We start from the raw sequence: 27,804 nt of genomic DNA on the forward strand, positions 1-27,804 counted from the left end.
TAAGAGTTACTGATTACAACTAAAAGACAAGTTATTAAAAATTCCAAGTGACCCAAATTCATTAAAGCCAAATACATATTTGGCCTAGTCACATCTTTGAAAGGAAAGAAAAAAAATGGTGGGTGTTTCAATGAAACAATACAAATTCTAGTTCTTTCCATTTTTAGCTGCACTGAACCCCTGGGCAAATTAAATAACTTCTTTGAGCCTAATTTCTTGTCTGTAAAATGGGAATACAATACTTAATTGCAGGAGAGTAATGAAGATTAAATGAGACTAAATAGGTAGAGCACATAGTAGTGTCTGGCACATAAATGGTAAATAAATCGATACTTTTCTCTTTTTGTTGAATAAACACTTTAGAGTAGAAAAGGAAAAACAGTAGTTGAATACCACTGGATAAACTAATTGCTCTTTAACATTTCAACAAGATGATCCTCAACAGCAGTTCTTCACCCAAATAGTAACACGTTTTGATTACCAGGGTGATAAGAGTTATTGTCTTAGTTTGTCGGTTTAGTGCTAGTCCTTTGTTCATGCCACCATGAAAAGACTTAACATGCCAACCTTTTTCTCTAGACTAGGGGCTCCTTGAAGGAAATAGGCTTTATTTATCTTGGTAGCTTTAACAGCATATGATACAATGCCTGGCACGTAAAAGGAACTCAGTCAGTATTTGATGAATGAATGATGCCAACTGTACTGAGTAGAACTTTTTACTTTAGCTTGTATCTCCCTGGTTATAGTTAAGCTATGCATACTAGAATAGACTAGACACGCCCTAGGGACAGAGATGATTTTTCTCTCTGTCTTGGCACCCAGCATAGAGCCTAGCCCAGAACAGGTGGTCACTAAATGTTAGTTCTCTTATTATGTGCTAGCAAAATTTCATACCTGGGATAGAGTGAGGATTTTCACAGAATCATCAGGGTGAGTCAGTCCCCTCTGCAGGTCAACCCTGAGGTTCCGGGCCATGTGAACTGGCTCCATAGCTTGGAGCAATCTCTCCAGAATGGATACACACAAAGTTGTCTGTTCCCTAAAGGAGACACCATAGACCTCCTTAGTTCATGTCCTGCCAGGTAGGAAGTAACAATCTAATAACAATACCTCACACCCGAAACACCAGCTTCTATTAAGTTATTAAACATTTACTAAGTACCTATTATATGCCATGCCCGTGCTGGGGATACAAAGAAGGATAAGATACATTCTATAACCTCAAGGAGCTCAGTCTAATGGAAGATGCAGAAAAACAGGAAGGCAACTATAATCCAGGTAGATAAATAAGTTAGAGCTAGGTGAGAGCTGGAAGCTGTGGGAGCTCAGCAAAGAACACAGGGCACAGGGTACATTTGAGCTAAATTTTAAGAAAAAGTGAGAGTTATCTCGAAGAAAGGTGTTGCAGGTGGAGGAAGTAGTAGCACATGAAAAGGCACAGAGGAATGAGACAGTGTTATGCATTCAAGGGACCACAAGTAGCTTGGTATGACTGGGGTCAGAATTGGAGGGAAGTGGGGAGAATGTAAAAGGAGGGAGATGAATGGCAAGAAATTACATAGGAAAAATAACACAGGAGTCAGATTCTGATAGTTCTTTTATGTCCTGCTATGGAATTTAGCCTTTTTCCAGGAGTCAATGGTAAGTCCAGAAGTAATTTTAAAGCAGAAAAGTACACAAAGAGATTTGACTTATAGAAATCACTTTGCATCAGTGTTAGAGAAAGAATTTTCAGTTAGAAGCAGTTCATGGTGAGAGGTGATGAAAGAATGAAAGAGGGGAGCAGCAGTGGGAATGGAGAAGAGGGAAAAGGTTCAAGAGCTATTAAAGATGTAAATTAATCAGAACTTGATGACTACCACATACAGATGCAGTGTTTCAAGAATAACTTCCTTGTCTCTTAATAGGCAGTGCAAGTAAATGGGTATTTATACGCTAATAATATACAATTAAACGGGTAGAACCTTTCTAAAAGGTGATTAAGCAATACATAGCAAAAACCCTAAAAATGAACATACCCTTTTAACTCAGGGATTGCACTTTGCACAATTAAGCCTAAGGGAGTAATTAAGAATGTTTTTATATCCAAGATCATTGAATACATGTCCATACAAAAATCTGTGCACAAATATTCACAGCAATGGAAACCCAAATGCCCATCAATTAGCAAATGTATGAATGTGGTCTATCTACACAACGGAGTATTATTCAACCATAAAGAGGAATGAAGTACTGATCCATGCTACAACATCGGTGAGTCTTGGAAATACTATGCTAAGAAGCCAGATACAAACGGCTTCCTTTGGATGATGATTCCATTTACTATATGAAAGGTCCAGAACAGACAAATCTATAGACAGGAAGCAGATCACTGGCTGCCAGGAACTAGGGGAAGAGGATACAAAGGGAAATAGGGAGTGACTGCCAATAAGTTTCTTTTCCATTTTAAAAAAATTGTAATTGTGTATACCATAAAATTTACCAGTTTTAAAGGTAGTTGTGCAATTATCACCACCATCCATCTCCAGAACTTCTTCATCTTCCATTAAAACTGAAACTCTATGTCCATTAAATACTAACTCCCCATTTTCCCCTCCCCTCAGCCCCTAGTAACCACTATTCTACTTTGCGTCTCTGCATTTGACTACTCTACGGAGCTCATATAAGTGGAAGCATACAGTATTCGTCTTTCTGTGATGGGCTTATTTCACTTAGCATAATATCCTCAAGGTTCATCCACGTTGTAGCATGTGTCAGAACTTGCTTCCTTTTTGAGGCTGTTAGTATTCCATTGTATGTATATACTACATTTTGTTTATCCATTCATCCATTGATGGACACTGGATTGCTTTAGTATCTTTTTTATTTTAACTATTCTAATAGGTGTGTAGTAGAATCTCAATGTGATTTTAATTTTCATTTCTCTAACGACCAATGATGGTATCTTTTCATGTGGTTATTTGCCATCCTGGCATATACATGCCATCTATATATCTTCCTGTTATTTGCCATCTATATACCATATAGATGGTTATTTGCCATCTATATATCTTCCTATTTTGCCCATTTTAAAACTGGGTTCTCTAAATTGAGTTTTGTGAGTTCTTCACACATTCTGAACATAAGTCCTTTATCAGATATATTCTTTGTAAAGATTTTTCTCCATTTGTGACATTCCTTTTCATTCTCTTAACTATGACCTTTGAAGAGTAGAATGTTTAATTTCGATAAAGTCCAATTTATCAGTTTGTTCTCTGTGGATGCGTTTGGTGTCACATCAAAGAAATCTTTGTTTAACCCAAGGTCACAAAATTTTTTTCCTGTTTTCTTTGAGAAGTTTGATAGTCTTAGGTTTTATACTGACCTCTATAATTGACTCTCATATACTGTTGGTGGGAATGTAAAATGGTACAGTCACTTTGGAAAACAGTTTGGCAGCTTCTTAAAAAGTTAAACATTCAATTACCATATGATCCAGCCATTCCATTCCTAGATATTTACTCAAATAGAAAAGAAAGAATAAGTCTATGTAAAGACATACACAAATGTTCATAGCAGTGGTATTTGTAATATCCCCAACTGGAGATAACTCAAATGTTCATCAAGAGTTGAACTGATAAACAAATTGTGGTACATCTGTACAATGGACTGCTACTTAGCAATAAAAAGGAATGAAGTATTCCTTCATACCACATGGGCAAATCTTAAAATAATTATGCTGAGGGAAAGAAACCAAACAAAAGAGTATATACTGTATGACTCCATTTATATAAAACTCTAAAAAAAAAAAGAAAAGACAAACTCATCTATAGTGATAGAAAGCAGGTAAGTGGTTACCTGGCTGAAGAGGAGAGGGACTTTTAAGGGGCACAAGGAAACTTCTGGGGGTGAAAGATATCTTTGCTATTTTGATTGTGGTCCTGGTTTCATGAGGATATACATGTCAAAATTTGTCAAATTGTACATTTTATTATGTGCAATTTGTGTAAATTATATCTCAATAAAGCTTTTTTTTTTAAAGCAATGGTAGGTTAAACTGTATAGTGCTCAAATTTCAGGTCACATGTAGCCCTTTGGTGTCAAGAAGCTAAAGAATTAATAACTTATATAATAATCAATCTTGTTTGACTTCCATGTTGTAAAGCAGTAATTTTCCCTCACAAAAACTCCTGTCAAGATTCTAGACTTACATTTATTAGATCAGATACTGAACCTGTATACATCAACCTGTGTGGTTTAGTCAGGGTAACAGCAGTATTATCTGGAGACTGCCAATCTATCCAGAGAATTACCTCCATAAATTACAGTTGGTATCTACTATGTACCCCGTTCTGAATTATCTTATCTTTAAAAAATTTCCATTAAAACTGTTTCTTAGAGCACTGCTCCTTCATTCAGCAAATCACCTTCCCCACGGACCTTACTCTTCAAACTCCCCTTCATTTCAGTTTCTGTTGCATCTCTGGGGCCAACTTGTGGTATGACCTTTGAAAGTCTCTTCATCCGTAACATGAAGTGGTTGGACTAGGTGCCTCTCTAAAATTATTGAATCTAATCTTTTATTGGGCATATGTATTTCCTGCTGTGCCCTAGGTGGGATACAGAGATGAACAAAATATGACCCTTGCCTTCAAAGAATTTACAAACTACAAATAAACACATATGGAACTATAATATAAGGCTCTAGTTTCAAGTATCATTAACAGAAATAATGATAATGTCCTTCAGGAGATCTGAGGACGATTCACTTGTAATTGGAGTGACCAGGAAAGACTTTTTGAAGGCGATGGCACTTCACTTGGTCCTAAAGAATCTGGAGAGGGAGAGGGCATTTCGGTTAGAATTGGCATGAACAAAGTTAGGAAAGTACCAATTTATGCTCAAGGGAAACTCAGTGGTGCCCCTGATATATGGAGCAGACGATTAGGTGTTCAGGAGTGGAGAGAACACGAGGCTGGAAAAAGTATGCTGTAAGGGTCCAAATGTCAGACTAAGAAGTCAAGATTTTACACTCTCGGCAGTGGGAAACCATGGAAAAGACGTGCGCCAACTAAACTGAGCACTTCACTGTGGTTGCAGTATGGGAAGGTGAGGCTAGAAAAGGAAGCCTAGAGGCAATAAGTCACACTGATGCAATAGATCTAACAAGGAGAAAAAAAGGGGCCTGAATTAAAGAGGACAAACGAGATATTTTATAGGCTGACCTGAAAATGTTAACCAATGGATTTAAGGAAAGGGAAACATATGAAAGAGGGAGGAATCTGAAGTCAGAACCAAGAAAGCCCTCCAAAATCAAGATGACAATTCTCGAGATGCTGGAAGAAGGCGAGAGCAACACCGACGTGGGGCGCGTAAGTGTTGATTCCGTGATTCATTACATTTTCAAGTAGAAAAGTTCTGCATCACAGATGTTTTTAAATTCTTCTAAATTATCAAATACAAAGTGTTTTTAAATAAAACACTACAGACGTAAAAGTTGCTCTCCTATCATTCTAAGTCCCACTGCCATATTGATAGTTTCTGCTGTACCTTTCGGACACTCCCAATGTTATTCTAGCTTGAGTGTGTGTTTGTGTTGTGTGTAATCCTTTTTAAAAATTACTCATAACGGAATCACAAACTCCTACATTTTTTTTTCATTCAACAACATACATGAGAGCTTTTTCCACGTCCACATCTGTAGATCTCCACTTTTCTAAGAGCTGCATAGGGTTGCATGGGAATGTGTTCGAATTCACTTGGAATCCCCTTTTTAATGGATATTTAGGTTGTTTCAAGCTTTTTGCTGTCGCCCTTTGTTAGCGTATTCCTGTACCTACAGCACAGTTTGTGGGCGAGGATCCCCGCACGTTACATTCCTGTAACCGGAATGACTGGATCAAATGGTGTATAAATCTGAACGTTGATGGGTCTCGCCAAATTACCAAGATAGGTCCCCTTCGTCAGAGGAGGGAAAGCGTCAGGCACTTGCACGCATAACGTGGAGCCCTCCCTCCATGTGGGCGGGCAGCCCCGCTTTCCCCGCTTCGATTCCTATTCCAAGGAGCGAGAGCAGGAGGTCGCCAGGGACACCCCTCCGAGGCTGTTCTTAAACCCCGACTCTTGCCTCCCAACCCAGGATCCTCCCTCTCTGAAATGTCAGCTTTTTTTCTTTTTTCAAACCTTCATGGCGAGTGGGAAAAGCCGTCCCCTCGGCCCACCCACCCCTGTCTCCATACTTGGGGGTGTCTCTCTCGCCCGCTCACGAGGCAGGGTGCACTCACCGGTGGTTCTCATTGAGCAAGGAGAAGAGCGCGCCGAGGCGCAGCTCCGCGGCTTGCTCGCGGAGCTCGCTGGGCGGCACGGCCTGCAGCACCGACTGAAGCGCGCGGAGCTCCTCCAGCGGCGCTTCCAGCCGCGACACCTCCCGCAGCAGCGCCAGCACCTGCGCCGCCATCACGCTGCTCCCGCACGGGCTCGCCCGACTCGGCCGCGCTCCCGGCGTGCTGCTCCGACTCTCGCGAGACCTGCCGGGCGCAGCCTCCCTGTACCTGAGCGTCGGCGGCCACGGCGACCCGCCGCACCAACAGCGAGACGGAGCTGGCGGGCCGCGCGCTCGCGCCAAGCCTCGCGAGACCAGGGGCCGATGGGGCGGAGCCAGCGGTCGCCCGTGGTTGCGGGGTCGCAGTCGGGCCTCATCTTAGGCGCCCCCGAGCTCTCGGTCCCGCAAAGTCCGAGTTTCCGGTCGGCGTACGTATTTCCCACGGAGAGCCAAGGCTCATCAGATGCCCAGCAGGCGGAGTAGTGAGCATGAGGGTCAGTCGAAGGTTACGAGTCCTCGCGGGCGGCCTCCTGGCTCTCAAACCCGGCTGCGGCTGCCCCAGGAAGGGCCGCGGCGACGAGCAGCTCCCTGCGCCCGGCCCAGGCGCGTAGCTGCACGAAGCGGAGGGGCCATGCCCGGGGAGGACAAGATGGCGATTCTCGAGAAGCTGGGAGGAGGCGTGAGTCACAGCGACGCGGGCCGCTTTTGGGGCCGGAATGAATCAACCCTGCGCACCGTTGAGAAGACCGAGAAGGCCATCACGGAGTGTCTGGCCTGTCTCCTCCAACGTGCTGTGCGTTCCCGCGATGTAAACATCAGGAAGATGGAATCTGAGTTACCCGTTTGGGGGGAGGACAGGACCGTCCCCTAGGGGCCCGGTCTCCATGCTGAAGGCCAGCGAGGCCAAGGGCGGTACAAGCGTCGGGTGCAAACCTCGGGGAAGGGCAACCCAGATAAGTCTCATACAAGCGAAGGATGGTTTGAGAAGCTTAAAAATCATTCCCGGTTGTGAAATTCAAGGTTGATAGGGGAGGAAGAACCTCCCCTATCAACCGTTAAGTGCCCAGTTGAGCACGGAAGTATCCCAAGCAACTCCAGAAACTGGTCAGAGCTAGAGGTTATGTTCCTCCACGGGTCTTACACGCCAAGGACATGAGCGTGTTTGGGAAGTGAATGCCTTCGTGAACTTTCAGGGAAAAAGGCAAAAAAATCAGAAACCTTAGAGGAAGCTAAGGAAAGGATTTTACGTGTGTGTGTGTACGTGCTCCAGTGCCACAGAGTGACAAAAAGAGAAAACCACTGCTGCTTTCTAAAGACCCTAATCCCACTTGTCTTTTGGGAAAAGATTAAAAACGCCTTCCTGTTTTCTGGCAATTGTGCCCCAAAGTGTCATTAACCATTGCCCTCTTTTTTGCATTGGTTTCGTAATTCTTTTATCCATCAAGCCCAGAGTTATTTAGCAGGAAAAAAAAAAAATTGAATTCAGAGTGTTGCTAATTTGGGACAGAGGTCCCAATCACCCAGACTCATTCTTTGCTCATCCAATATCACACAGTGTGATACTGTGTTTCTCCCTCTGGAAGGCCCTAGCTATCTTCAGCCTTTGGGTCAGGGTATAATTGAAGCATTCAAGAGGTATTACAACAAGCACGTTGACCACGTTGCTGACTATTGAAAAACCCTTGCCTTACTTTGAAAGAAACATGGCAACAGTACCACATTATTTATGCTTTGATAGTGATAAAAGAGGTGATGAATGGTCTAAAACCAGCTGCTCTTATTAAGACCTGCTGGAAACTCTGGGATAATGTGAATGATTATGCATGTTTCCCTAGAAGAAGCTGGAAAAAAAAAATCATAATAGAGTCTGAAAAATATGAGTTTTAAATGCCTCATTATCAAAGAAAATGAAATTAACGAGCTACTCAAGTTTCTAATTCTGGCATTAACCAAGACAGAGTGTATATAGATGAGGAAGACAACAAATCTCTGGAACCAACCTAAGGAAATTAAATGTTGCCTCAGATCTCATTCATGTTGCAGTTGACATGGATCCTTTTTCGGATCAAAGTTTGGCCTTTAAAAAAGATTTCAAAAAAATTGTTGTATACTTAAAAAGAGATGCAAAAGAACCTTCAAAATAAAGCAAAGGAATAGAAGAAAGAGAAGGAAGACACAATAAAGAGGAAGTTTGGGAGAAGGAGATGGATACAGAATCTGAAGGGGAGTCTGAATTTTTGTCCGAGTCCAAGTCTGATAAGGGGAAGCAGATAGAAAGGGTAAGAAGCTCCAGAGGAAGAGCCCAAACCCTCAAGCAAGTGGCACTAAGGATATTACTTTATCTGAAGAATCTGCCAAAACCATAAATGCATGATTGGACTATTGGAATCTAACTGTGGAATTGAATCTGAAGAGTAAAGGTGCCTGAGTTGAAGGAAAAAAGAGTATCCAGAGGCAGTTTCTTTCAAACAACAGTTAATCTCTTGCCATCCTTCCCCTGTTGCCCCAACCTCATCTTTATTGTGACCATCCTTACAATCACCAGATATACATCCATACCCTTTAGTAATTCAGCAAACGCTTACTGAGCCTAACTGTGGTGTCCTGTGCTAAACTTGGGGATGTCATCTCAGGATCTAAGGTAAATGGTCATTAACAGTGGCCTTTCTTACTGATGTCATAGTTACAGAAGATCACATTCTTGATTTATTTCAATGGATTTTGAATATAAAGGTTTTCTTAGGACCACTTGGCTTTATTTTGTCTAATTCTATTCTTTACACACATACTACCGTGTTTCCCCGAAAATAAGACCTAGCCGGACAATCAGCTCTAATGCTTTTTTTGGAGCAAAAAATGGGTCTTACATTAATATTTACTCCAAAAGATGCATTAGATTTTATGGGGTTTTTTTCTTATTTTACTAGGACTGGGTCTTATATTAATTTTTGCTCCAAAAGACACATTAGAGCTGATTGTCCGGCTAGGTCTTATTTTTGGGGAAACAGGGTAAATTCTTTAATTGCAAATGGAGATTTTCTGAGTTAACTTTGGTAGTTGCCATGAGACTACTTGTTCTTGAAAGGCTGCCATGGTCTTGCATTTTATAAAGCACGTTTACATTTATCAACGTTCTCTGTTAGTCCTCACTTTAAACCTATGAAGAAGGAGGTGTTATTCCTTTACCAAGCCCCTCCCAAAAGCTCAGAGTGGTTAAGTAACTTGCCTGAGTCTGCACAGCTAATGATGTAAACGATAAGACTAGAGCTACAACTGATTTATTAACTATTAGGTTGGTGCAAAAATAATTGCTGTTTTTGCAATTTAACCTTTTAAACCGCAAGTACTTTTGCACCAAAGTAATACTTTGTCAGACATTTTGCTAGAAAGTGCATCAGGCCATGAGAGTTTATAATCCCAAAGAATGAGACAAGCGTATGAACAGGTAATTTAAAGTAAACAGAGGCTGTGACCTGGCAGGCTGCAGTCTAGATTTGGATAACAGATGTGTTTTGTTTGATCTGCCCCGTTTAAAACAATTTTGAATTGGTTTCCAGCACTACCCCCTTTTTGTTTAAGGTACTATTTACATATAACACAATTCACCAAGGTAAATGTATAGTGTGTTGAATTTTTTTAACACTTGTGTAACTACCACCACAATCAAGATATAGAACAGGGCCGGCCCGGTGGCTCAGGCGGTTAGAACTCCATGATCCTAACTTCGAAGGCTGCCAGTTCGATTCCCACATGGGCCAGTGGGCTCTCAAAACACAAGGTTGCTAGTTCAATTCCTCGCATCCCGTGAGGGCTCCGCCCGCTGCAACTAGCAACAGTGACAGGACCTGGAGCTGAGCTGCACCCTCCACGACTAAGACTGAAAGGACAACTTGAAGCTGAACGACACCCTCCACAACTGAGACTGAAAGGACAGCAACTTGACTTGGAAAAAAGTCCTGGGAGTACACACTGTTCCCCAATAAAGTCCTGTTCCCCTTCCCCAATTAAAAAAAAAAAAGATACAGAACAGTTCCCTTAATTTAAAAAGTTTACTTGTGCCCTTGTGCACTCAATCCTTTCTTCTGTCCCAGTAATGTCATTTTAAAAATTAGGATAGTTCACTTTAAAAAGCTGGATTAAAAAACTGGAAACCCTGGCAACAGTGGACTCTGCATTCCTGGGAGGGCAGCACTCAGTCATTAGCTTGCTGCTTTGCTTATTTGTTTGCAGATCCCCTGGTTGATGTTTAATGTTGCAACAGAAGTGTGTCCCAAGTGTGTTCTCTTAGGAGAACAGAGGACTGTGGGATTAACTCTGGGAAAGGCTACACAGAGAAGCTGGCCAGGAAAGGTGAACGGTTGGGAGCAAGAGTATCCTAAACCCAGGAGGATTGGAAGGGAGATCCTGGGAGGAGGGGGTGATATGGGGGACAGGAAGGCAGCCCAGTGTGCCTCAGTTGGTTTGGTTTTGTCTTTTGGCGGGTTGGGCCTGTAGAAAGTGGAAGAGTTTAGTGCGTGTGTCTTAGTGTTTGTGTGCTGTACTTCCTGAAGGTTTTACATACCTAAGAAACTTCTGTCTTTTCATCTGTACATCTCTGGGGATCTTATGGAGTTATTTTTGTTGTTGTTAGAGTGGGAAGGGAAAATTGGTATTCTTATTTTTGTATGGGTTGTAGGTCTGCTATGGTGCTTAGGTCGTACATTTCTAGGGAGTAGGTAGTCCAGGGAAAATTCCTCCCTCTCTCCCCGCCCCCTCCACTATCTAGTTCCACTAGTTCCAGCCAGCCTGTCTGAGGCCGGACTGGGCTGTAGGGCAAGCGGCAGGTGGGGGCGGGGGGGGGGGGGGTGAGTGGAGCGTTTAGGCCCTCCCCCCCTCCACCCCCAGCCGGCAACTCGGCAACTAGCCTGAGGCCACATTCGCTGCTGCTGTGCTGCTAAATTACCAGCGACGCCATGGATAGGCTGGGCTCACGGTGCCCTCTGCCAGGCTACCCGAGGCTGTCTGTCCTTACATGCCTCCTGGTGAGTGCCCCACACTATGTTACCACCCCCCTCACCCGTAAACCTGCAGCGTGGGGATGGAAGGAGGAAGGCACTTGTCTTTTCTGCTCCTGGGTTTTTGAGCTCGGGGGCAGGCAGGTAGGGCCTGGACAGTAAAATCCCTGGGGCCCCGCCCCGCCCATGCTGTGGTGTGCTTGTGAAGCTTACCAGATCCCCTTCTTCACTCTGTGACTGGGAGGGGTGACTGGGGTGTATTTCATTGCCAGGGTCAGGGAGCCAAAGGGGTGTCTAGGGGTGACTTCTTGTCTCCGGGTCACATGATGGATTCTTTTCCTCCTCCTGTTGCAGTTATAATTTGTTTTTCTGTATTTTTCTGGGGGCTTTGTTTTCTCATCTCAGAACTATCTTAAAATGTTAAGATCCGAAGTGACTGTTTACAGAGTATCTCTGGTGCTGAGGTGTGTGAGGGGGAAAGGAGAAGGTCAGAAGCATGGGGGTCTAGCCCAGCTCTGCGCCTCACTTTTGGTTCTGTCAGAGTTTCTGAATGTTCTCTGTTACCTGTTAAATGAAGGGTTATCTTAGAGACTAGTTGAGAGCACAGCTCTCAGTTTCAGTAGTACAGCTAGCTACCCTTTCCACCAGCCTACACACAGCTTATGGGTGGTGAAAGTAACTTGGTAAAACATCAAGATGTAGGAGCTTAGTATTTTGACACTGAGTTCATATAAGGGTTCCACATATTTTCAGTGAGTTTAGACGTGAGCCTGTTAGCTTTGTGTTGCACTGGTAACTGCTGGCTGAAATGCCCCACGTCTTCCCCAGGAATGGCGTTCGGGGAACTGGTCCGTGTTCCTTTTGTTTGGAGTCTGCCGGAAGAGTCATGTCGTAGACACCTTCCAGCGTTCCAGTATGTCCAGTTCTCTGCTAAAAGCACTGCTCACACCCAAAAGCCTTCTCTACTTCACAAGGCTATAGTTTTTGTTTGTTTTTCTTTTTTTTTTCTAAACTTATTTATTGGGGTGACAATTGTTAATGAAATTACATAATTTCAGGTGTACAATTCTGTAATATATCATCTCTAAATCCCACTGTGTGTTCACCACCCAGAGTCAGTTCTCCTTCCATCACCATATATTTGATCCCCCTTTACCCTCACCTCCCTCCCCCACCCCCCAAGGCTATAGTTTTAATAACAGCATCTTGCTGCTGTGTTCCTCTGCCAGTGTGCAAGTGCTTACTGAGAAGCTGCTGTGTGCCGTGCACTGTGCTGGGGACACCGCGATGAGCAAAGCACGGTCCCTTTATTGGATTCATGATCACAAATTATTTTTCCTAGCTCGTTTGCACCCATGGCAACTCTGAGATAGGCAGCTCCAGTGTCCTCACCTCCCATTTCCAGATAAGGCTCATAGAAGGAGAGGAAGTAACTTGTTGAAGGCCACAGGCAGCAGTACTGGACTAGAATTTAAATCCTGCTGTGCGCGCGTGCACCCACACACACACACACACACACTTACACACAATGAAAGCTTCATTGAAAAGTGTGGTTCTTTTTGTCTTGCATGGTCATTGCTTTAGTTCAGAGGACTAGTGTGTTGAATCGGTGGTGGTGGTGGAGGTAGTGGGAGGGAATAAGGAACCCAACCCACACAGGCCTCTAGTCAAACTGAAGCTAAAGTCATAAAAACTGCTCAGGCCCTGCCAAGAAGTAGGAGCCAGGACTTGGGCCATAGCATAAAAGGAGTAGGAGCACAGAGGTTTATTTGAGCAAGGCTTGAGCGCTGGACTGGGAGCAGGAGAAGCACGCGCTTGTTCAGCCTGGCGAAGTCACAGGGGGACTCCTTGCAGGTTGCCTCTCTCCCTGTGAATGACCCCGTTATGTCCCCCAAGCACAGAACCCGGAATGGAAGGTGTTCTCCGGTTCTTTTCATTTCTTTGTATTTTAAATGCTTCTCATTAAAACAGTCAGACAGATTATATCTTGAATGCCTTTCCCTCTCAGTCACTGCCATCTTCTTAGCTCAGGATCTTAGTCTTTTTCCTGGCTCTTGTAATGGCTTTCTAAGTAGGCTATCTTCTGGTCACTCCCCATCCTCTCTCCTGGTGCTCTGTTTAGCTTCACTGTGTCATTACTCTGCTACGTAAAAACCTCCAAAAGTACCCTATCACTTGAGTACAAAGCCCAAACTCTTTAGCCTGACCCTTTTCTTTATAGTTTTAGCCAGTCTCATTTCTTCCTAATCAGATACCCACAGACTTAAGACCCATGTAGACTGTATATCTCAACTATCCCCAAACACCTCCAGTTTGTACATACTATCATTTGCTCAGAGTCTCCCTCTCCTCTTGTAATGCTACTGATTAGTTCAGATCCGGTTTAGATGGCACCTTCTCTTCGAGGCCTTTTCCTGCTCCCTCAGGTAGAGCCTTCCTCGTGGTCACCCCAGCTCTCAGCTTCAGCAGCACAAGTTGCATAGCTTCAGAATTGCGCTGCATTTTCCACTAGCCTACCCACAGTGCCCGGCACATATACGAATGAATGAAGGTGAAATTAACTCCCTAAAACAGGGAGCTTAATCTATCACTCGTTATTATCTCCACAGGATGGTAGCAATTCAGTGGCTGCCAGTTGGCATTACCTCCAGTGGCACTTTTGTACAATAAGAGTGGATTTCAAGTCACCCAGACTTGAGTCCTAATTCTGGCTTTACCAATTAAAAGCTATGTGATTTTGAGCAAGCTCTTTGATTTCTGAGCCTCTACTTTTTTTATCATCTGCAAAATGAAGAGGAAAATATCTAGGCAGGAAAAGTTGAAGCACTAATGCTCAAGATCCCAGGAATAATTTTGTGGACGGGGAAAGGGGATGAGAAACTGATGCCCAGCCTTGGTTCCAGTCGGCTTGAGCTGGCAGGTGCTGAATCGGTCATGTCACTGCTGACCTGTGCTTTGCTTTCCCCCCATTTAGCTCCTGACTGTTTCTTTGCTGACCTACCCCATGCTCAGGACCCTTAGCCTGCAGCTTCATTCGGTTGTCACCGGCAGCTACGTCTCCGGCACTTACTCCATCGTCTTTGTCAACTGTCCCAATGAGCACATTGCCAGAGATATTGCCAGGTATGGTAAAGGTGCTTAGGTGCTGTCCCACGATGCTCCAGGGAGCTGTCAGGATGTGCCAGAGGGGACAATCTGGGGCCCTGCTCTTGCTTCTGACAACCCCATCCGTTCAGGGGTGAGCTACACAGCTCTGCTTGGGGTGATATGAGGAAACAGCTACATGATCTCCCAGTGCATCCTGCTGCTGGGCCTGAAAATGCTGAGTGGGGCCTGGGGGGTGTTAGCCATAAGGACCCAGGGATAGGCGGCTCTCCCCACGTGGTAAGGGAGCAGTGGAATCCGCTGGTCTCCTCATTCCCGGCCCATCTCTCGCTCTCCTTGGAGGTTCTCCCTTTGCTCGGTCCCACAAGTGATCACTATGGCAAGTGAGGAGGAGGAGGAGGCCATTCCAAGTATTTAGGAAATTTCTAGAAGCAGCTGTGGTGTGGTGGAAAGAGCACTGGACTTGTAAGCAGACCAGAGTGTGCATCTTGGTTCTACCACTTACTGTGTTAACTTGGGCAAGTTGCTTCCTCTCTCTAAGCATTTGTTTTCTGAATTTTAAAGTAAAATAATGTCACATACCTCACAAGATTGTGTGAGGATTAGATGATCTGAAATATGTTCAATCCTTACCCCAGTAACTTGAATGTGGTAGACGCTCAATAAAGGTTTGTGGTGTCTGCATTTCCCCTTCTTTGCTCTTTATAGATGCAGCTTTGAAGAGGGTTAGTGGGGCTGGAGGGTGATGGATTTGGCTCCTTGCTCCCTTTCTTCTTGCTCCACAACTCAGCATTCTTGAAGTTGATGGTAGACTGTTACAGTGTTTTAAAATGTTGAATCTGGTCTTTGGGAGCACACAGCTCCCAAATTGTTGGTCACAGGTTATCCTTGCATGGGATTCCAGCTTTCTTTCCCCCAAGCAGACTGTATATTTTCCCCTCATTAGCATCACCTTTGGAGAACAGCTCTTATCTAAAAGAACCTGTAATGACTCCAGAAATACAATGATAGTATTTAGCAGCTAGGAAACACAATCCCTTCTGACGCTTCTATGTACGCAGTGTCTGTACTGAACTGTCTTTTCTCTGTACCCCTGGGTCAGCCACTTGGGGTCCTGTGAGGGAGCCCCTTCAGCTGACACCCGTAAGGTTCGGTGTTGGGAGGAAAAGGATTCTAAAGCCCGGATTCTATAATAACTGGTTGAAAGGCCAGTTCAGGTCAATGGATCAGTATCTGCTTGGAGAGAGGTCTCGATTGTCTTCTTGCATCTAAGGTTGTTGATGAGAAGCCAGGTGTTTAGCAGGGTCTCATTCCTTCGTAGGTGATGCTTTTCTCTCTGACAGTGTTTTGGATTTTCTCTTTGTCTTAATGTTTAACTATTAATTTGTTAAATAGTCTCTCTCTATTCTTTCTATGCCCTTTTCCTGGAACTCCTGTTAGATAGATTTGAATTTGTTCTCTATGACTGAACTTTCATATTTTTCTCTTCTTTATTCTGCATCCTGGGAGAATTTCTGACCCGTCTTCGTGTTAACTTGTTTTTCACCTGTATTTTACTATTCAACCCTCCTATTGAGTTTTTGATTTAAACGATTATAGTTTTCCTTTTCAGTATTTCTAATTGTTCTTTAAAAACCAGCTGCTCATGCTTCATAATTGTCGAATCTTATTTTAATCTGATTTTAGCAATAAGCTTGCTTTATATTTCTGTAGGTATTAATTATATTTATTTGTAGTTTTTTCCCAGCTTTATTGACATATAACATTGCGTAAGCTTAAGGTATACAATCTGATGATTTGGTATATGTATATATTGTGAAATGATCACCACAATAAGATTAGTTAACACATCTATCACCTCACACAGTTACCTTTTTTTTGTGGTGAGACCTTTTAAGATCTACTCTCTTAACAGCTTTCAAGTATGCCTAATTATACTTATTTTAAAATCTTGGTTTTGAATGTTCCATTAACTGGTCCTCCTGTTATGTAAATTCTTTATTTTTGTTGAATTCTTGCCTCTCTTGGTATTGACTTTCCTCATATATTTTGTGATTCTTAATTGTAACCTGTCCCATCTTTTTAGTTATGCTCCTGGGGAGTCACAGGAACAGCTGCAAGGAACAGTATTAGGCAGCACTGTTTTCAGTGGGAGTGTGGGTTGGGGGGACAGTGTGAAGCTTGGGGTACCCTGGTAAACGGGTCTTGTGGGCATGAATTCTCTTTTTTATCCTTGGCTGTCACCAGCTAGTAGGACACTGTTTTGCCTTTCTTCCCAAAATGCCTCCACTCACTTCTCCTTCCTGGAGACAAACACCCCATTATTGCTGCCTAGGCCATGGGAGATTTGGGGGGTCCACCTGCTTCTGCCGTGGCATTCCCACAATTCACCTCGATGGTTGCCTCTAAGATCCTGCCTGCTGTGGTTCCGTCACCTCCAGGTACAGACTATTGCTCTCATCTCTGTGGGGCAGTCCCCCTGCAGGTGGTAGGGCCCCCTTTTCTTCTCCGGGACTTCTTCGTATTCGTTGCTGGTGTATGGAGCCTTCTCCTTACTGTGTTCTGGCCTAAGTAGCATCTTCTCTCATTTCTAGGTCTGCTGTAAAGGGGGTGTGTTCAGGCCACCAAGCTGATCCGAAAGTCTGCAGCGGAGTCTTCAGAGATGTGCTGTGGCGCTTTCACCTCAGCCTGTTCTGTTTAGTATTTTGATGAGTGATTTGGACAGAAGAGAAGCAAACGGGTTTACTTTCCAGGATTTGTAGAAGAGGAAAGGGGCGCTGGGGGGAGGGCCCCACAAATGTTAGCTGGCAGGAACCCCAGCTTTAGCTACAGAAGCAGTGCTGGGACCAGGTCCTTCAGCCCCGGTTTGGTTCCTCTTCAGAGTTTGGTCTGCTGCCTCTCGGTGCTGGTTCCGGGCAGTGTTCTTGGCCCTGTTCACTGACGGACACATTCTGATCCCTTGTTAGGGTCAGGGGAAAATCCTGAGTGATGACTCAGGAGACCTGCCTTCCAGGGTCCGCCTTGCTGCCAGCGTCACATACGGCCTTACACAAGTCTTCCTTCTCTCGTGCAGAAGGAGGGCACTGCATTAGGCCAGGTTCCCAAACACAGATACCCACAGGCGGGTCACTTAAACGGGTGAGGTGGGCTGGGTGTAACGATGGAGGATGATGGTAGATAGTAGCCCTTACTTTTCTTAGGTGTTGAGAGGAAAGAGCAATTAAAACTGGATTGACCTGAGAAGCATGCCATGCTCAGCTCTAGTTAAATGGGACCTTACGGGACTGCAAGTCCAATGTTATACGACTCAGTTTTTGGTGAGAAGCTAGATAATCTGTACTGTTTTTAATATGAAATATCCTGATAGTAAATAGTGGTAATAAAGTCAAGATTTTCTTAAATGCCATGAGAGGCAAACCATATATCCGGTCTGTGAGCCACCGGTCTGTGAACTTTGCCGTTTCTAGAGGCCCTCGCAGCTCTCACTTCTAGCTCCTGCTTTCCTCAGATGAGCATGAGGGCCTGAGCTCCCTCTCTGTGACTCGACCGCCGGCCCTGAGAGCGTTGTTTTATCAACAAGCTGCTTTTTGGTTAACACATTCCCCCGCAGTTCTACAGTCTGTTACCCAAGGACAGCTTGCTGTGGTCAGTCATGGAGCGTTCAAGCTCCCAAAGAGATCGGAGAGGGCCTCTGAGGCAGTGGATTATTTTTTCTAGAGGTTTAACTCACTCCACCTTCAGAACCAATAAAATGTGATTTCCCAGCAAATGACTGAGTGAGCAAGACTCTCAGCAGTTGCTTCAACAAATGCGTGCCATGTGCCCTCCTTACAGTCGGATTTATTTAAAGCTCCTGGAACTTTGCAAGGGAAGGAGGGCGGTGCTATTGCCAGGTTAATGTGGAGCCTTAACTAGAGCAGTTTAGCCTGGACCTCAAGGGAAGAGAAAGTAGGTCAGTTCTCGTGGCAGCAGCTGAGGGCAGGAGGCATCAGTGAGCAAGGCTCAGGTGAGGTTTCTTTGGCAAGGTCCGAGCACTTAGAGAACAGGCTGGACTCCTTGGCTGCCTGAGACCTGAGGAAGGATTGTCAGAGCCTGCCTGACTCTGAGGGTTTTTCTGCTTGGGAACACTTCTGTGCAGGAAGGACTTGGGGGTGCTCCTGTTTCTATGACACCTGTACGGTTCACGCACAATTTACTGTGTTCACCAGGCACTACACAGGAATCTTGAGCTTATCGGACCAGGAAAGCCAACCTCTGGTCTGTTCAAAAAAAAAATCTTAGTTGTCTGCAAACAAAGGTGATGGTTGCTCTTAGGGCTGTGATAGAAACCTTTGCAAAAATAGAAAGTGAAAAGAGCCTGTATTTGCCATAGACAAACTCAGGTTTTGATTCTATTTTTGCGTTTTGTATTTTGGAGTTGTAGCCATTCTATGTGGTCACATGGGTATCTACAGATCAGAAGCACCGAGTGTCAGCCTGACATATATCTGAGAGACAAAAGCAGAAGCAGCTGGCATAATAAAAGGAGTTTGGGTGGTGATAATGGTTAGAACACACTGGCTGAACCAATTCTCTCATTGTACAGTAGGAAAGTCAGGCTGAGTGGGGGGGGGGGCTGGAATACTTCTTCCTGGAATGAAAGAACTTGCATATGGTCACATAGCCATCCTTCTGCAGGGCCAGGAATGGAATCCAGGTGTTCTTGTTCCCTGTCCAGAGTTAATTCCCATTCCCCAAGCATACAGGGCCTCTCCTTAAAACTTCCTTCCCATAGCTGCTTCCCTACGTCTCTTCCCACCCAGGGAAGGACTTACAAACAAGCTCTGGCTTTAGAGGTTCTGTGCATGGTGGTTGTGGAATGTGTTGGTTTGAGGGAGAAAGGGGTACTCTAAATGGTTATCTGGTTAGACTCAGGTGTCCTGGTAATCCCCAGGCACTCCTGTCCCTGGTCCCTTCTCTTAAGATGCTGGACATTGCCCCGTGACTGTCAGTGTCTTTGCTTTAGGACTATCCTGGACAAGAAGCTGGCTGCCTCTGTGACCATCCTGCCCAAGGCATCCTCACTGTGAGTTCTGCTATGGTCCCTGGGGGCTGTGGGAGTGCGAGGTCAGGTCCTGGCTGGTGGGGGGGGCACTGCACTAGTAGGGGGTCCATCAAGGAACAGCCCAGAGGCATTGAATTCATCAACACCTCCCTGTTCGTTTGTATGCAAAGAGATCAACCAGAGCTTATGTCATCCATGAGCAAAAGCAAAAATGGGTTGTGTATAGAGAAAGGAGAAAAACCCTACAATCTAGGAACAGTGAATCTTGTTTGCACATTCTTTGTTTAAGTCAATTAGCTTGCTGTTAGCAAAGAAGTCAGACTAGGCATTCCATCCCTGAGTGAGCCAGCTAAGGATACTGAAGAAAATAATTTCCATGCTTTTAGGTTCTTGGGAAAACAGAGTTTAGCATATGTGACAGGCTGTTTCTATGTATTGTCTGCCTTTCATTTCATTAACAGCTTCACTTTCGTTAAGTCTGGTCTGCACCATTTCTCTCATCAGAACATTTTAGCATCCCAGTACTAGTTGTGCAGGATTTGTCTTGTGACTTAATTTCTCTGATCAGTCAGCTTCTTGTCTCCTTCCCTCCTTGAAAGAGGGAGAGAATGAGACCGGGGGGTAGAGGTGGGGAGGGAAATAATGTCTACTCTGAAGGTCAAAACAGAAAGATGCTGTACAGTGAAAGCTCCCTCCCTATGCCACCCCCCTGCCAACAATGTCGTTGCCTCAGTGGTTCGCATCATCTATTGCTGTGGCTCCGAGATTTGGCTGTGCTTCAGATTCCTGAGCTCCATCCTAGGTCTGCTCAGTCTCCCTGAAGGTGGGGCGCGGGTCTCTGAATTTTTAATAAGTTGCATAGGTGACTGACACAAAGCCAGTCTGGAAAGCAATACTTGGGAACTAGAATAGAATTGCAGCCTAGCATTCCCTTCACATCCTTCCTTTGACCACAGCTCTAGGAGAGAAGGCCAATGGCCTAGGTCATCTTAGACTTGCCCGGTGTCCGTATAGATATTCTCGGGCCAAATATCTTTTCCTTCCCTTCAAGTGCTGCACTCATACTCTTCTCAACATCATCACTGACTTTTAACTTTCGGACCTGCTTACATAGATTGTAAGGCTTCAGGGATTGTACTTCCCTGAAACATCCTGTGCTTTTTATTTATCCTTTCATGGGCACTCAGCTTTGAGTCAGTGATAAAAGTAGCATCAGTCCAAAGGATGGGGAGGGGCCTGGAAGCCGTGAGTATAGAATGAGTGCCGAAAGAGCTCATGCCCGGTTTGGAGGAGAGAAAACAGAGAACTTTCTGCAAGGCTTTCCCGAGGTGGTTCTTCATGTGGAAGTTGGGTGGCAGATATTGGCACACCAGAAGACAAGCCATCTCAATAGATATGAAAACCTTTACGATAGATGGACTTCTTCAGGAGACGGTGAGCCTCTCGCCTTCAGGAATGTTCAGGCAGGTGCTAGAAGTCAGCATTAGAATGGTTGGACTAGATGACCTGGAGTACCTTGGCCAACTCTAGACTGTTTTATGTGGGCTTGGAGAAATTTTAAAGTTTCCACCTCAGTAAGTCATCTATCTGTGCAAAGTTTGACATTTCCTTGGGCTCATCTTATGAGTAGCATGATTTGGTTTTGATCTCTTCTCCAGGTACTTTTGGAATGGAGAAATAGAAGAAGCCACTGAGATCATGTTGGTGAGTGAGGATGGGGGGGTGGGGCTTAATAGAGGAAAACGAAGGCCTTTTTCCCAGGTTCCAGTTAAAAATTAGCAAAGATCAACTCATTGAGGTTCTTGACCCACATAAGATGCCTTACATTCATTTGTGAGCTAGTGACAGGGCCTGGTGACCTGGAGGAAATGCTGTCTCTTAAATGGCCAAATGATCAGCTGTAGAGCTGGAACTGAGGTCCTAAAGCAGTGACTTCTTTTTTTCTTTTACAGTTAATAAAGACGAAAACTTCCAAGGTCCACATGCTGTCCAGCTATGTAAGGTAATGTTGACATCTCTTCTCAGCCAGGAACATACTGGGGACTAAGTGAATGAGATTGAAAAGCGGGAAACCTAGTCACCAACCTTCCACGTGACCCTGGCATGTGCTTATCCCTCAGAGTGTTCCTGTGTAAAATGAGAGGCTAGACTGAGTGAACTTAAACCAGCGGTTCTCAAAATTTTGGTCTCAGGATCCCTTTGCACTTCTAAAACTTATTGAGGACCCAAGAGCTTTGTTTATGTGGATTATATCAAAGTTTGCTGCATTAGAAATTAAAATAGGAATTTAAAAATATTTTAGTTCATTGACAATAACAATAAAACCATTACATATTAAAGTAAAAATAATTCATTCTTATGGAAAGTAAACATTTTCCAAAAAAAAGTGAGAATTACATCATTTTTGATTTTTACAAAATCTGGCATAATAAGATGCATCTTTAAGTATTGGGTCACTTTTAAAGCTCATGGTGATAAAATCAAGTCTTGCAAACTTCCAATTTTTTGTTTGAAAACATGAATTTTTTCATTGGCAACAAACAATTTAAATCGTCTTCATTTGAGTGATGGGCTCACTTTGCTCATTTTTGAGAAAATGTCTAATACTCAAATCTGAAAAACCATAATTTGTATATATGACGAATTATGGTTACTCAGGCTTAAAAATGGCATTTTGTAAAAAAAGTGTAGTTTAGCTTGTGACTAAAACAATCAGACAAGTTTAAGACAACATTGAATTCAGCCACACAGCAAAAATGCTTTACATACACTTCCCATTTTGTCACACTGTACTAAAAAAACATGTACATAGGGTCGAAATTTAATAAAAATAGTAATTTTTACCACTTTATCGAGATGTTCTTAGTGAGTTTGACTTTTTAAAAATGCAGATGTGGTGAGGAATACAGTGACAGCTAGTACAGTTTGGTGCTGTCATACCAGCAGGTATACCCATCATTGCTTGTACACCCTTAGGGCCAATGTCAACATAATGAAAAGAGAAATAACGAATTAGTGGTAGGAAACAGTTTGGCCTCATGGATCTCCTGAAAGAGTCTTGGAGTTCCGCCAGGTCAGTGGACCTTCCTTTGAGAACCACTGGTTTCAAGCCTTATCAGTGTGGTTTTGGAATCATTGGCATCGCCTGGAAGCTTGCTAGAACTGCAGTCTCACGCTCACTAAACCTCCTGAACAAACTGCAGCTTAGCAAGATCCCCAGGTGACTGCCATGCCCATTACAAGCTTGAGAAGTACTGGTCCAACCAGTGACTCCTGATGCTGGCTACGTAATGTAATCACTTGGAGACGTTTCTCAAGTGCCCAGTTTAGGCCCCACCTCAGATTCTGACCTAATTCATCTGGAATGGGGATCAAATAAAGTGTTCTTCAGAAGCACCCAGGTTGACTTGAATGTGCGGCTAGGGGTGCAGGTCACCTACCCATCTGGATGATAAAACCCTTTCCTTCACTTCAGCCAGGATTCTGGGAATATCGGGTTATACGCTGGTCTTACATCTAGCAGTAGAGAAGGCCCTGTGTTCCCACCTTAGCAGAAGTGTGGGAATAAGGCATCTTTGGTAGAACCAGTGCTATAGAAAAATTACAGCTTAACTGGTGAGTGACAGCCTCAGGGTAAGAAGGTGAACCCCGGAGCTTGACCTCCAGGGTCAAATCCTGGCTTTTCTACTTGCTGGTTACAGTATAGGTACCTGCATATTAGCTAGACTTTCTGTGCCTCAGTTTCCCAATCTATAAAACGGGGATCATACTAGTGCCCGTGGGATGAATTTATGTGAAGTGTGCACATGAAGTGCTGTATCAGCAGCAGCTTTTACTGCTGACATGTTACAAATGTCTTAACTCTGTATGTCTGAATACTGGATGTCTGCTTATAAAAACATACACTAGTCCAGGTGTCCATGAACTAAGAAAATGCATTACTTGGCACTGGATTAAATGACCCAGCTCACTCCAGATGTTTAAGCTCATGCACGCACGTCGTGACTGATTAGGCATGCTATCTCATGAGAACTTGACATCCTATCTCATGCCTCAGTCAGCAGAAAGGAAGCAGAGGATTATTACTCCCATTTGACAGATGGGAAACTGAAGCCCAAGGCCTCCTATTTCTTCATTCTGGAAAATGAAGAAAACTTGCATTGTATGCTGAGGGCCAGGTGAAAGAAATGGGTCGAAAAGGGTTTGGATGGTCAAGGAAGATCCCTTGGAAAAGGTCAATGGTTGAGTTTGGCCTTGAGGGACAGAGAGGCTTACAATTGGTCCACAGGAGCAAGGAGAACTTTCTAGGTGAAGAGAACACAGGAGTATTGGGGGAGGAGTTGTTAGGGGAAGGCACAGTGATGTGTGTGGGATGGTGATAAAGATGGTAGCCAACATTTAATGAAGGCACACAGTGCCAGTCAACGTACTAGGTAAGTGCTTTGTATACCTGGTCACAGTTAATCCTCAGCAATCTAGTCATGTAGGTACTGTTTTTATCCCCTTTTGTAGGGCCTTCAGAGAAATTAAGTGATTTGTCCACGGTTACATAGCTCAGAAAGGGCAGCCTTAGAATCTGAACCGATGTGGTGAGACTCTAAAGCCATCTGGCCCAGCTCACCCCTCGTAGACCGCTGGGAAACAGGCTCCGGAGAAGTGGGCTGAGGCTGGCCAGGTGGGCTGCGGCAGCTTGCAGGGGGCCAGCGTGAGGCTGGCGTGTGGGTTTTACCATGTGGGCTGATCTAAGCCTAGTCGCTCACAGGGCTCTGCTGTCTTTCCGAAGGTCCGTGCATCCTTTTGAAATCCCCGAGGTCTTCAGTCTTCCCATGGACCAAGGAGATGGGCACTATCTAAAGTGGCTGAAGGAGAGCATGGAGGAGCACTGAGTTGGGGCAGCTTTCTGTGCATGCATCCTGCCGGCTGCCGCTAGCCTCCATCAGCAGCACTCTGGGGCAGGGAGGCCTCCTTCTGCCTCCTGGCCTCTGGTCAGCACAGGAGGAGCTGAGGAACGTGTGCAGGCTGGAGGTCCAAGGCTCCGAGAAGAGGTGGCTGGGCCAGTCGGGCCGAGCAAGAACCCATGGAACTTGTCTCTGGGTGCCTCAGGCTTAAAGGTGGCCAAGGGGTGGGAGGGCAAGGATGGATGTGTGTAGGGGACAAGGAGAGGTGGCAGTGCGGGGGAGGTTTGTCATCCTCGCCTACAGTCACCTGGCCTATGAGTGTCTAGGATATAATTACCCTCTTGGGTCTCATGAGGAGGAATGGACCGGATGACCCATTTACCTGGAAGTGTGTGCGATAAATGCCATTTTCTAGGGGACCTGCAAGAGCTTTATTCAAAAGGATGAATCGCTAATGGTGCAATTTCAGGGACAAGCAGGATTATTTCTCCCAACTAAAGATGCTGTTTGTTAACTCCTGAATCCTAAGGAGGTGGGCCTGGGGATGGGCTTTAGGAGTGTGTGTAGGACTGGTGGAATATTAGGGCTGAGACGCACCCTCATGGGTTGGGAATCGGTCTTGATGCTGTCATAGCCTGAATGTGACAGACATCGAAAGGTTCTAGTGCCTTGCTCAGCAGAGACAGGTTCTGAGCCCACCCTACTAACCTTTTCCCTTGAGCATTGAAATTGAACATCCTAACGTAGGACAGAACCCTGGGGAACTGCTAGATCAGTGTTTTTAGACTTGCTCCACAAAGCCCCAGGGATTGGCAGAAGGTACCCTGGGGGTTGCCCTGGGGGGCGGGGGGATAAATATATAAGCCCCCCCCCCCATACTTCAGCCAATGCAACTGTGCTTTTATTATTTTTATGTATTGAACTCGCTTGTGAGATCGGGGTGGGAGTTTTTTTGTAAGTTTTCTTTGTTAAAAGTTTGCAAACCAGTGGGCTAAGGCAGTCTCCATTTTATAGGTTACTAAAGGAAACTGAACTGCACTGCGGTCCGGAAAGGGGGTGGTGTGTCAGTTGTGTTATGAACGGTCCAGCCGAGTGCTTACCCTGTGTCTGGTGCTCTCCTGTACCTGTCCATGGGCTGCAGGTAGAAGAGGACAGAAGGCAGAGTCCTGTGGGGTGAGAAGAGAGACTCGGCCTAGGCCCCCTCCAGGAATCTGTCACAAGGGAACTCCACTCTGGGGAGCCCATGGGCGGCACCACAGACATCTGGTGAGGGGCCACAGACATCTGCAGTCTCTGGGGTCTTTCTTCCCCGAGGGAGTGATGGGTGGGAGTGGTAGTGCTAGGCTCTAGGCCTGACACCTGCTGTGCTTTTGGGACCTTAGTTTCTCCAAACATAAAATGGGGCAGGGTCTCCAAGGGTGGTCCTATGAAGACCTTGTAGGGACTTCAGGCTGAGGCCCTTCCAAAGGTCCAGAGAATTCTTTTTTGATAGCCAGTGGGGATTTTGGAAGGCTGCCTCAGGAGAAGAACCAAGATGATAATAATGATGTCCCTTTTTACAAAAGGTGTTTCTGATACGTAAGAAAACATTGTGTCAAGTAAACGCCACTGAAATTGTCCTGGGGACCCCAGATGGGCCACTTGTATTTCTTTCAGAATAAAGTCCAATTTCTTGGTCTGGCTTTCAAAGCCCTTCAGAACCTTGCCTCCGCTCCCTTCTGCATCGTCACCTACGTCTCCTCTCCTCCTCTGGCGAGTGAATGGCTTCAGTAGGCCGTGCGGTATGAGTCCTGTGTGCAGGCCATCCCCTACCTGGAGTGCCTTTTTACGTGAGTGCTTGTGACCTGGCTGCTCCTTTGCAGGCCCGACTCCCCAGGTGGAAGGCATCTGCCGTGTACATCAGTCGGCCTTGCATTTCTAGACTGTGAGCTGCCTCAGGTCAGGGGCATGGGGGAATTTGATCTCTTGCACAGGGTTTGGAAAATATTTCCCCAACTCATGTTTCAAGGATTTGAATAAATAAAGCTTTCTCTACAGTCCAGTTACTTTCTAAATTATGGAATTGGTAAAATACATCTTTTTTCCCTTGACCTTTCTTAAAGTGGGAGTAATTCGAAAGGAGATGTTTCTATCTGTGGCCTTTATTGGGTCATTTTCTGTGCTGACTGTGCATTTCAAACCATGTTTTGGTGGGCTTCTTTTGCCTCAGTGTCATAGTTGACTATTATAGGAAATGGAAGGGGATAGGGACAGAACACCAGCTCTTTCTGCCAGGTACTGTCCTAGGTTCTTAACATTATTTTATTCCTATAACTCAATGTTCTCATTTTGCTGATGAAACTTGAGGTGCAAAAGCATAAGACACTTAAAAGTGGTAGCTGGGCTCTGACCCCAAATCTCTGATTCTAAGCCTGATGGCTTTTACTGCGTCTTTCAGAGAGGCTGGATATATCCTTCTGTAGACCAAAGACTCAGAGAGCCTGCTGTAGCTGACTCTAAAGAGTTACTAGTTCTGAAAACATCCACGTGGTAAATTGGTCTGGTACTTAAACATACATTGCATCGTTTACTTCTCCCCATAGACCTGGAGGTTGGTGATAGTATTCATTCTATAGACAAGGGGATAGAGTTAGAGTTCAAGGATGTGTAGGTCTGCATGACTCCAGCTTACATGGTTTGGCCACTATGTCCCACTGTCCTCTCAGAATGCTGTGGGAACTGGGGCTAGGACCTAGACCAGTGTTTCCATGCAGGAATGCCGTCCTCGCATTTCTCTGGAAACATGTTTCTTGAATCTAGAATCCCCCAAATATCAGTTCAGGAAATGAGAAAAAGTATTAAAATTATCTGTGAATACTAAAGCTTAAAAGGACAGAGATGTTACTGGTTGAAAGGAATCCATCTTCATCAAATGAAAAACGAGCAAGAAACACTACCGTGAAGCTGAAGGTTAGGAGAACTGGGACGGGAGCACGTAGGACAGAAATGGTCCTGCTTGTGATGGTTACATCATCAGTGTGTGGCTGTAGCCCTGTCTGCTGCAAACTGTGAGCTTTCTTGCAAATAAATTTATACACGTATAATAGTACACTTGATACAAATCTTATGAGCAGTGCTCCAAGAAATAAGCTTTGGAAGCAAAATAAATTCTTAATTTGGCAGTTTTGACACATGATTCTTACACTGTTAACCTTGCTAGGAGATTTGAATGTTAGTTGAATGCTATCCAGCAATGTTCCCTGGCGTTTTCTAGTGTTTAAATATTCCCTCTAGGCTCCAGTTCTTTGCAAATACAACTAAGTTTAATATTCCTACTTGTTAAATAATTTTTTTCCAGATTATATATATATAAACATATATATATATATATATAAACAAGGAAAGAGTATGAAGAATGTTTGAAGTTTTTTAAGAACTTAATGGTTTAGGGAATTTCTGAGAATTCTAATTTCTTGCTCCTAA

The 27,804-nt window shown here is 44.5% G+C and overlaps 2 protein-coding genes across 8 annotated transcripts in view; one reads left to right on the forward strand and one right to left on the reverse strand.

Annotated features, from left to right (window-relative positions):
• PSMD5 (proteasome 26S subunit, non-ATPase 5) overlaps nt 1-6,735 on the reverse strand; it is a 25,334-nt gene extending 18,599 nt beyond the window's left edge. For all 3 annotated transcript variants that reach the window (XM_081067469.1, XM_081067468.1, XM_081067470.1), the window contains exons 1-2: nt 6,264-6,735; nt 895-1,039 (exon numbers count right to left, since the gene is read on the reverse strand). In XM_081067469.1, the coding sequence (XP_080923595.1) occupies nt 895-1,039; nt 6,264-6,436 (318 nt within the window). In that variant the 5' untranslated portion in view covers nt 6,437-6,735. The remainder of the gene's footprint in view (nt 1-894; nt 1,040-6,263) is intronic.
• On the forward strand, nt 6,612-27,655 carry LOC308505375 (protein CutA homolog). 5 transcript variants are annotated; one of them, XM_081067476.1, is made up of 7 exons: nt 10,606-10,651; nt 12,124-12,208; nt 14,270-14,418; nt 19,406-19,465; nt 21,103-21,148; nt 21,397-21,446; nt 24,228-27,502. In XM_081067476.1, exons 3-7 carry the CDS (start codon nt 14,300-14,302, stop codon nt 24,328-24,330), a joined length of 378 nt encoding a protein of 125 aa, XP_080923602.1. In that variant the 5' UTR covers nt 10,606-10,651; nt 12,124-12,208; nt 14,270-14,299; the 3' UTR covers nt 24,331-27,502. The 5 variants fall into 5 exon arrangements, with proteins under 5 accessions (XP_080923598.1, XP_080923601.1, XP_080923599.1 ...); XM_081067472.1 differs by lacking the exons at nt 10,606-10,651; nt 12,124-12,208 and adding an exon at nt 6,612-7,094; XM_081067475.1 differs by lacking the exons at nt 10,606-10,651; nt 12,124-12,208 and adding an exon at nt 7,780-8,942.
• The last annotated feature ends 149 nt before the right edge of the window (nt 27,656-27,804 follow it).

Source organism: Rhinolophus hipposideros, assembly GCF_964194185.1.
Source record: "Rhinolophus hipposideros genome assembly, chromosome: 11".
In the NCBI taxonomy this organism is placed as follows: domain Eukaryota; kingdom Metazoa; phylum Chordata; class Mammalia; order Chiroptera; family Rhinolophidae; genus Rhinolophus; species Rhinolophus hipposideros.

Bases quoted from the DNA above. Each gene is read 5' to 3' on its own strand.
- LOC308505375 (XM_081067472.1), top strand. From the start codon at position 6,765: ATGCCCAGCAGGCGGAGTAGTGAGCATGAGGGTCAGTCGAAGGTTACG. The intron at 14,419-19,405 runs GTATGGTAAAGG...TCTTTGCTTTAG, and splicing joins ATTGCCAGAGATATTGCCAG to GACTATCCTGGACAAGAAGC. The intron at 21,149-21,396 runs GTGAGTGAGGAT...TTTCTTTTACAG, and splicing joins AAGCCACTGAGATCATGTTG to TTAATAAAGACGAAAACTTC.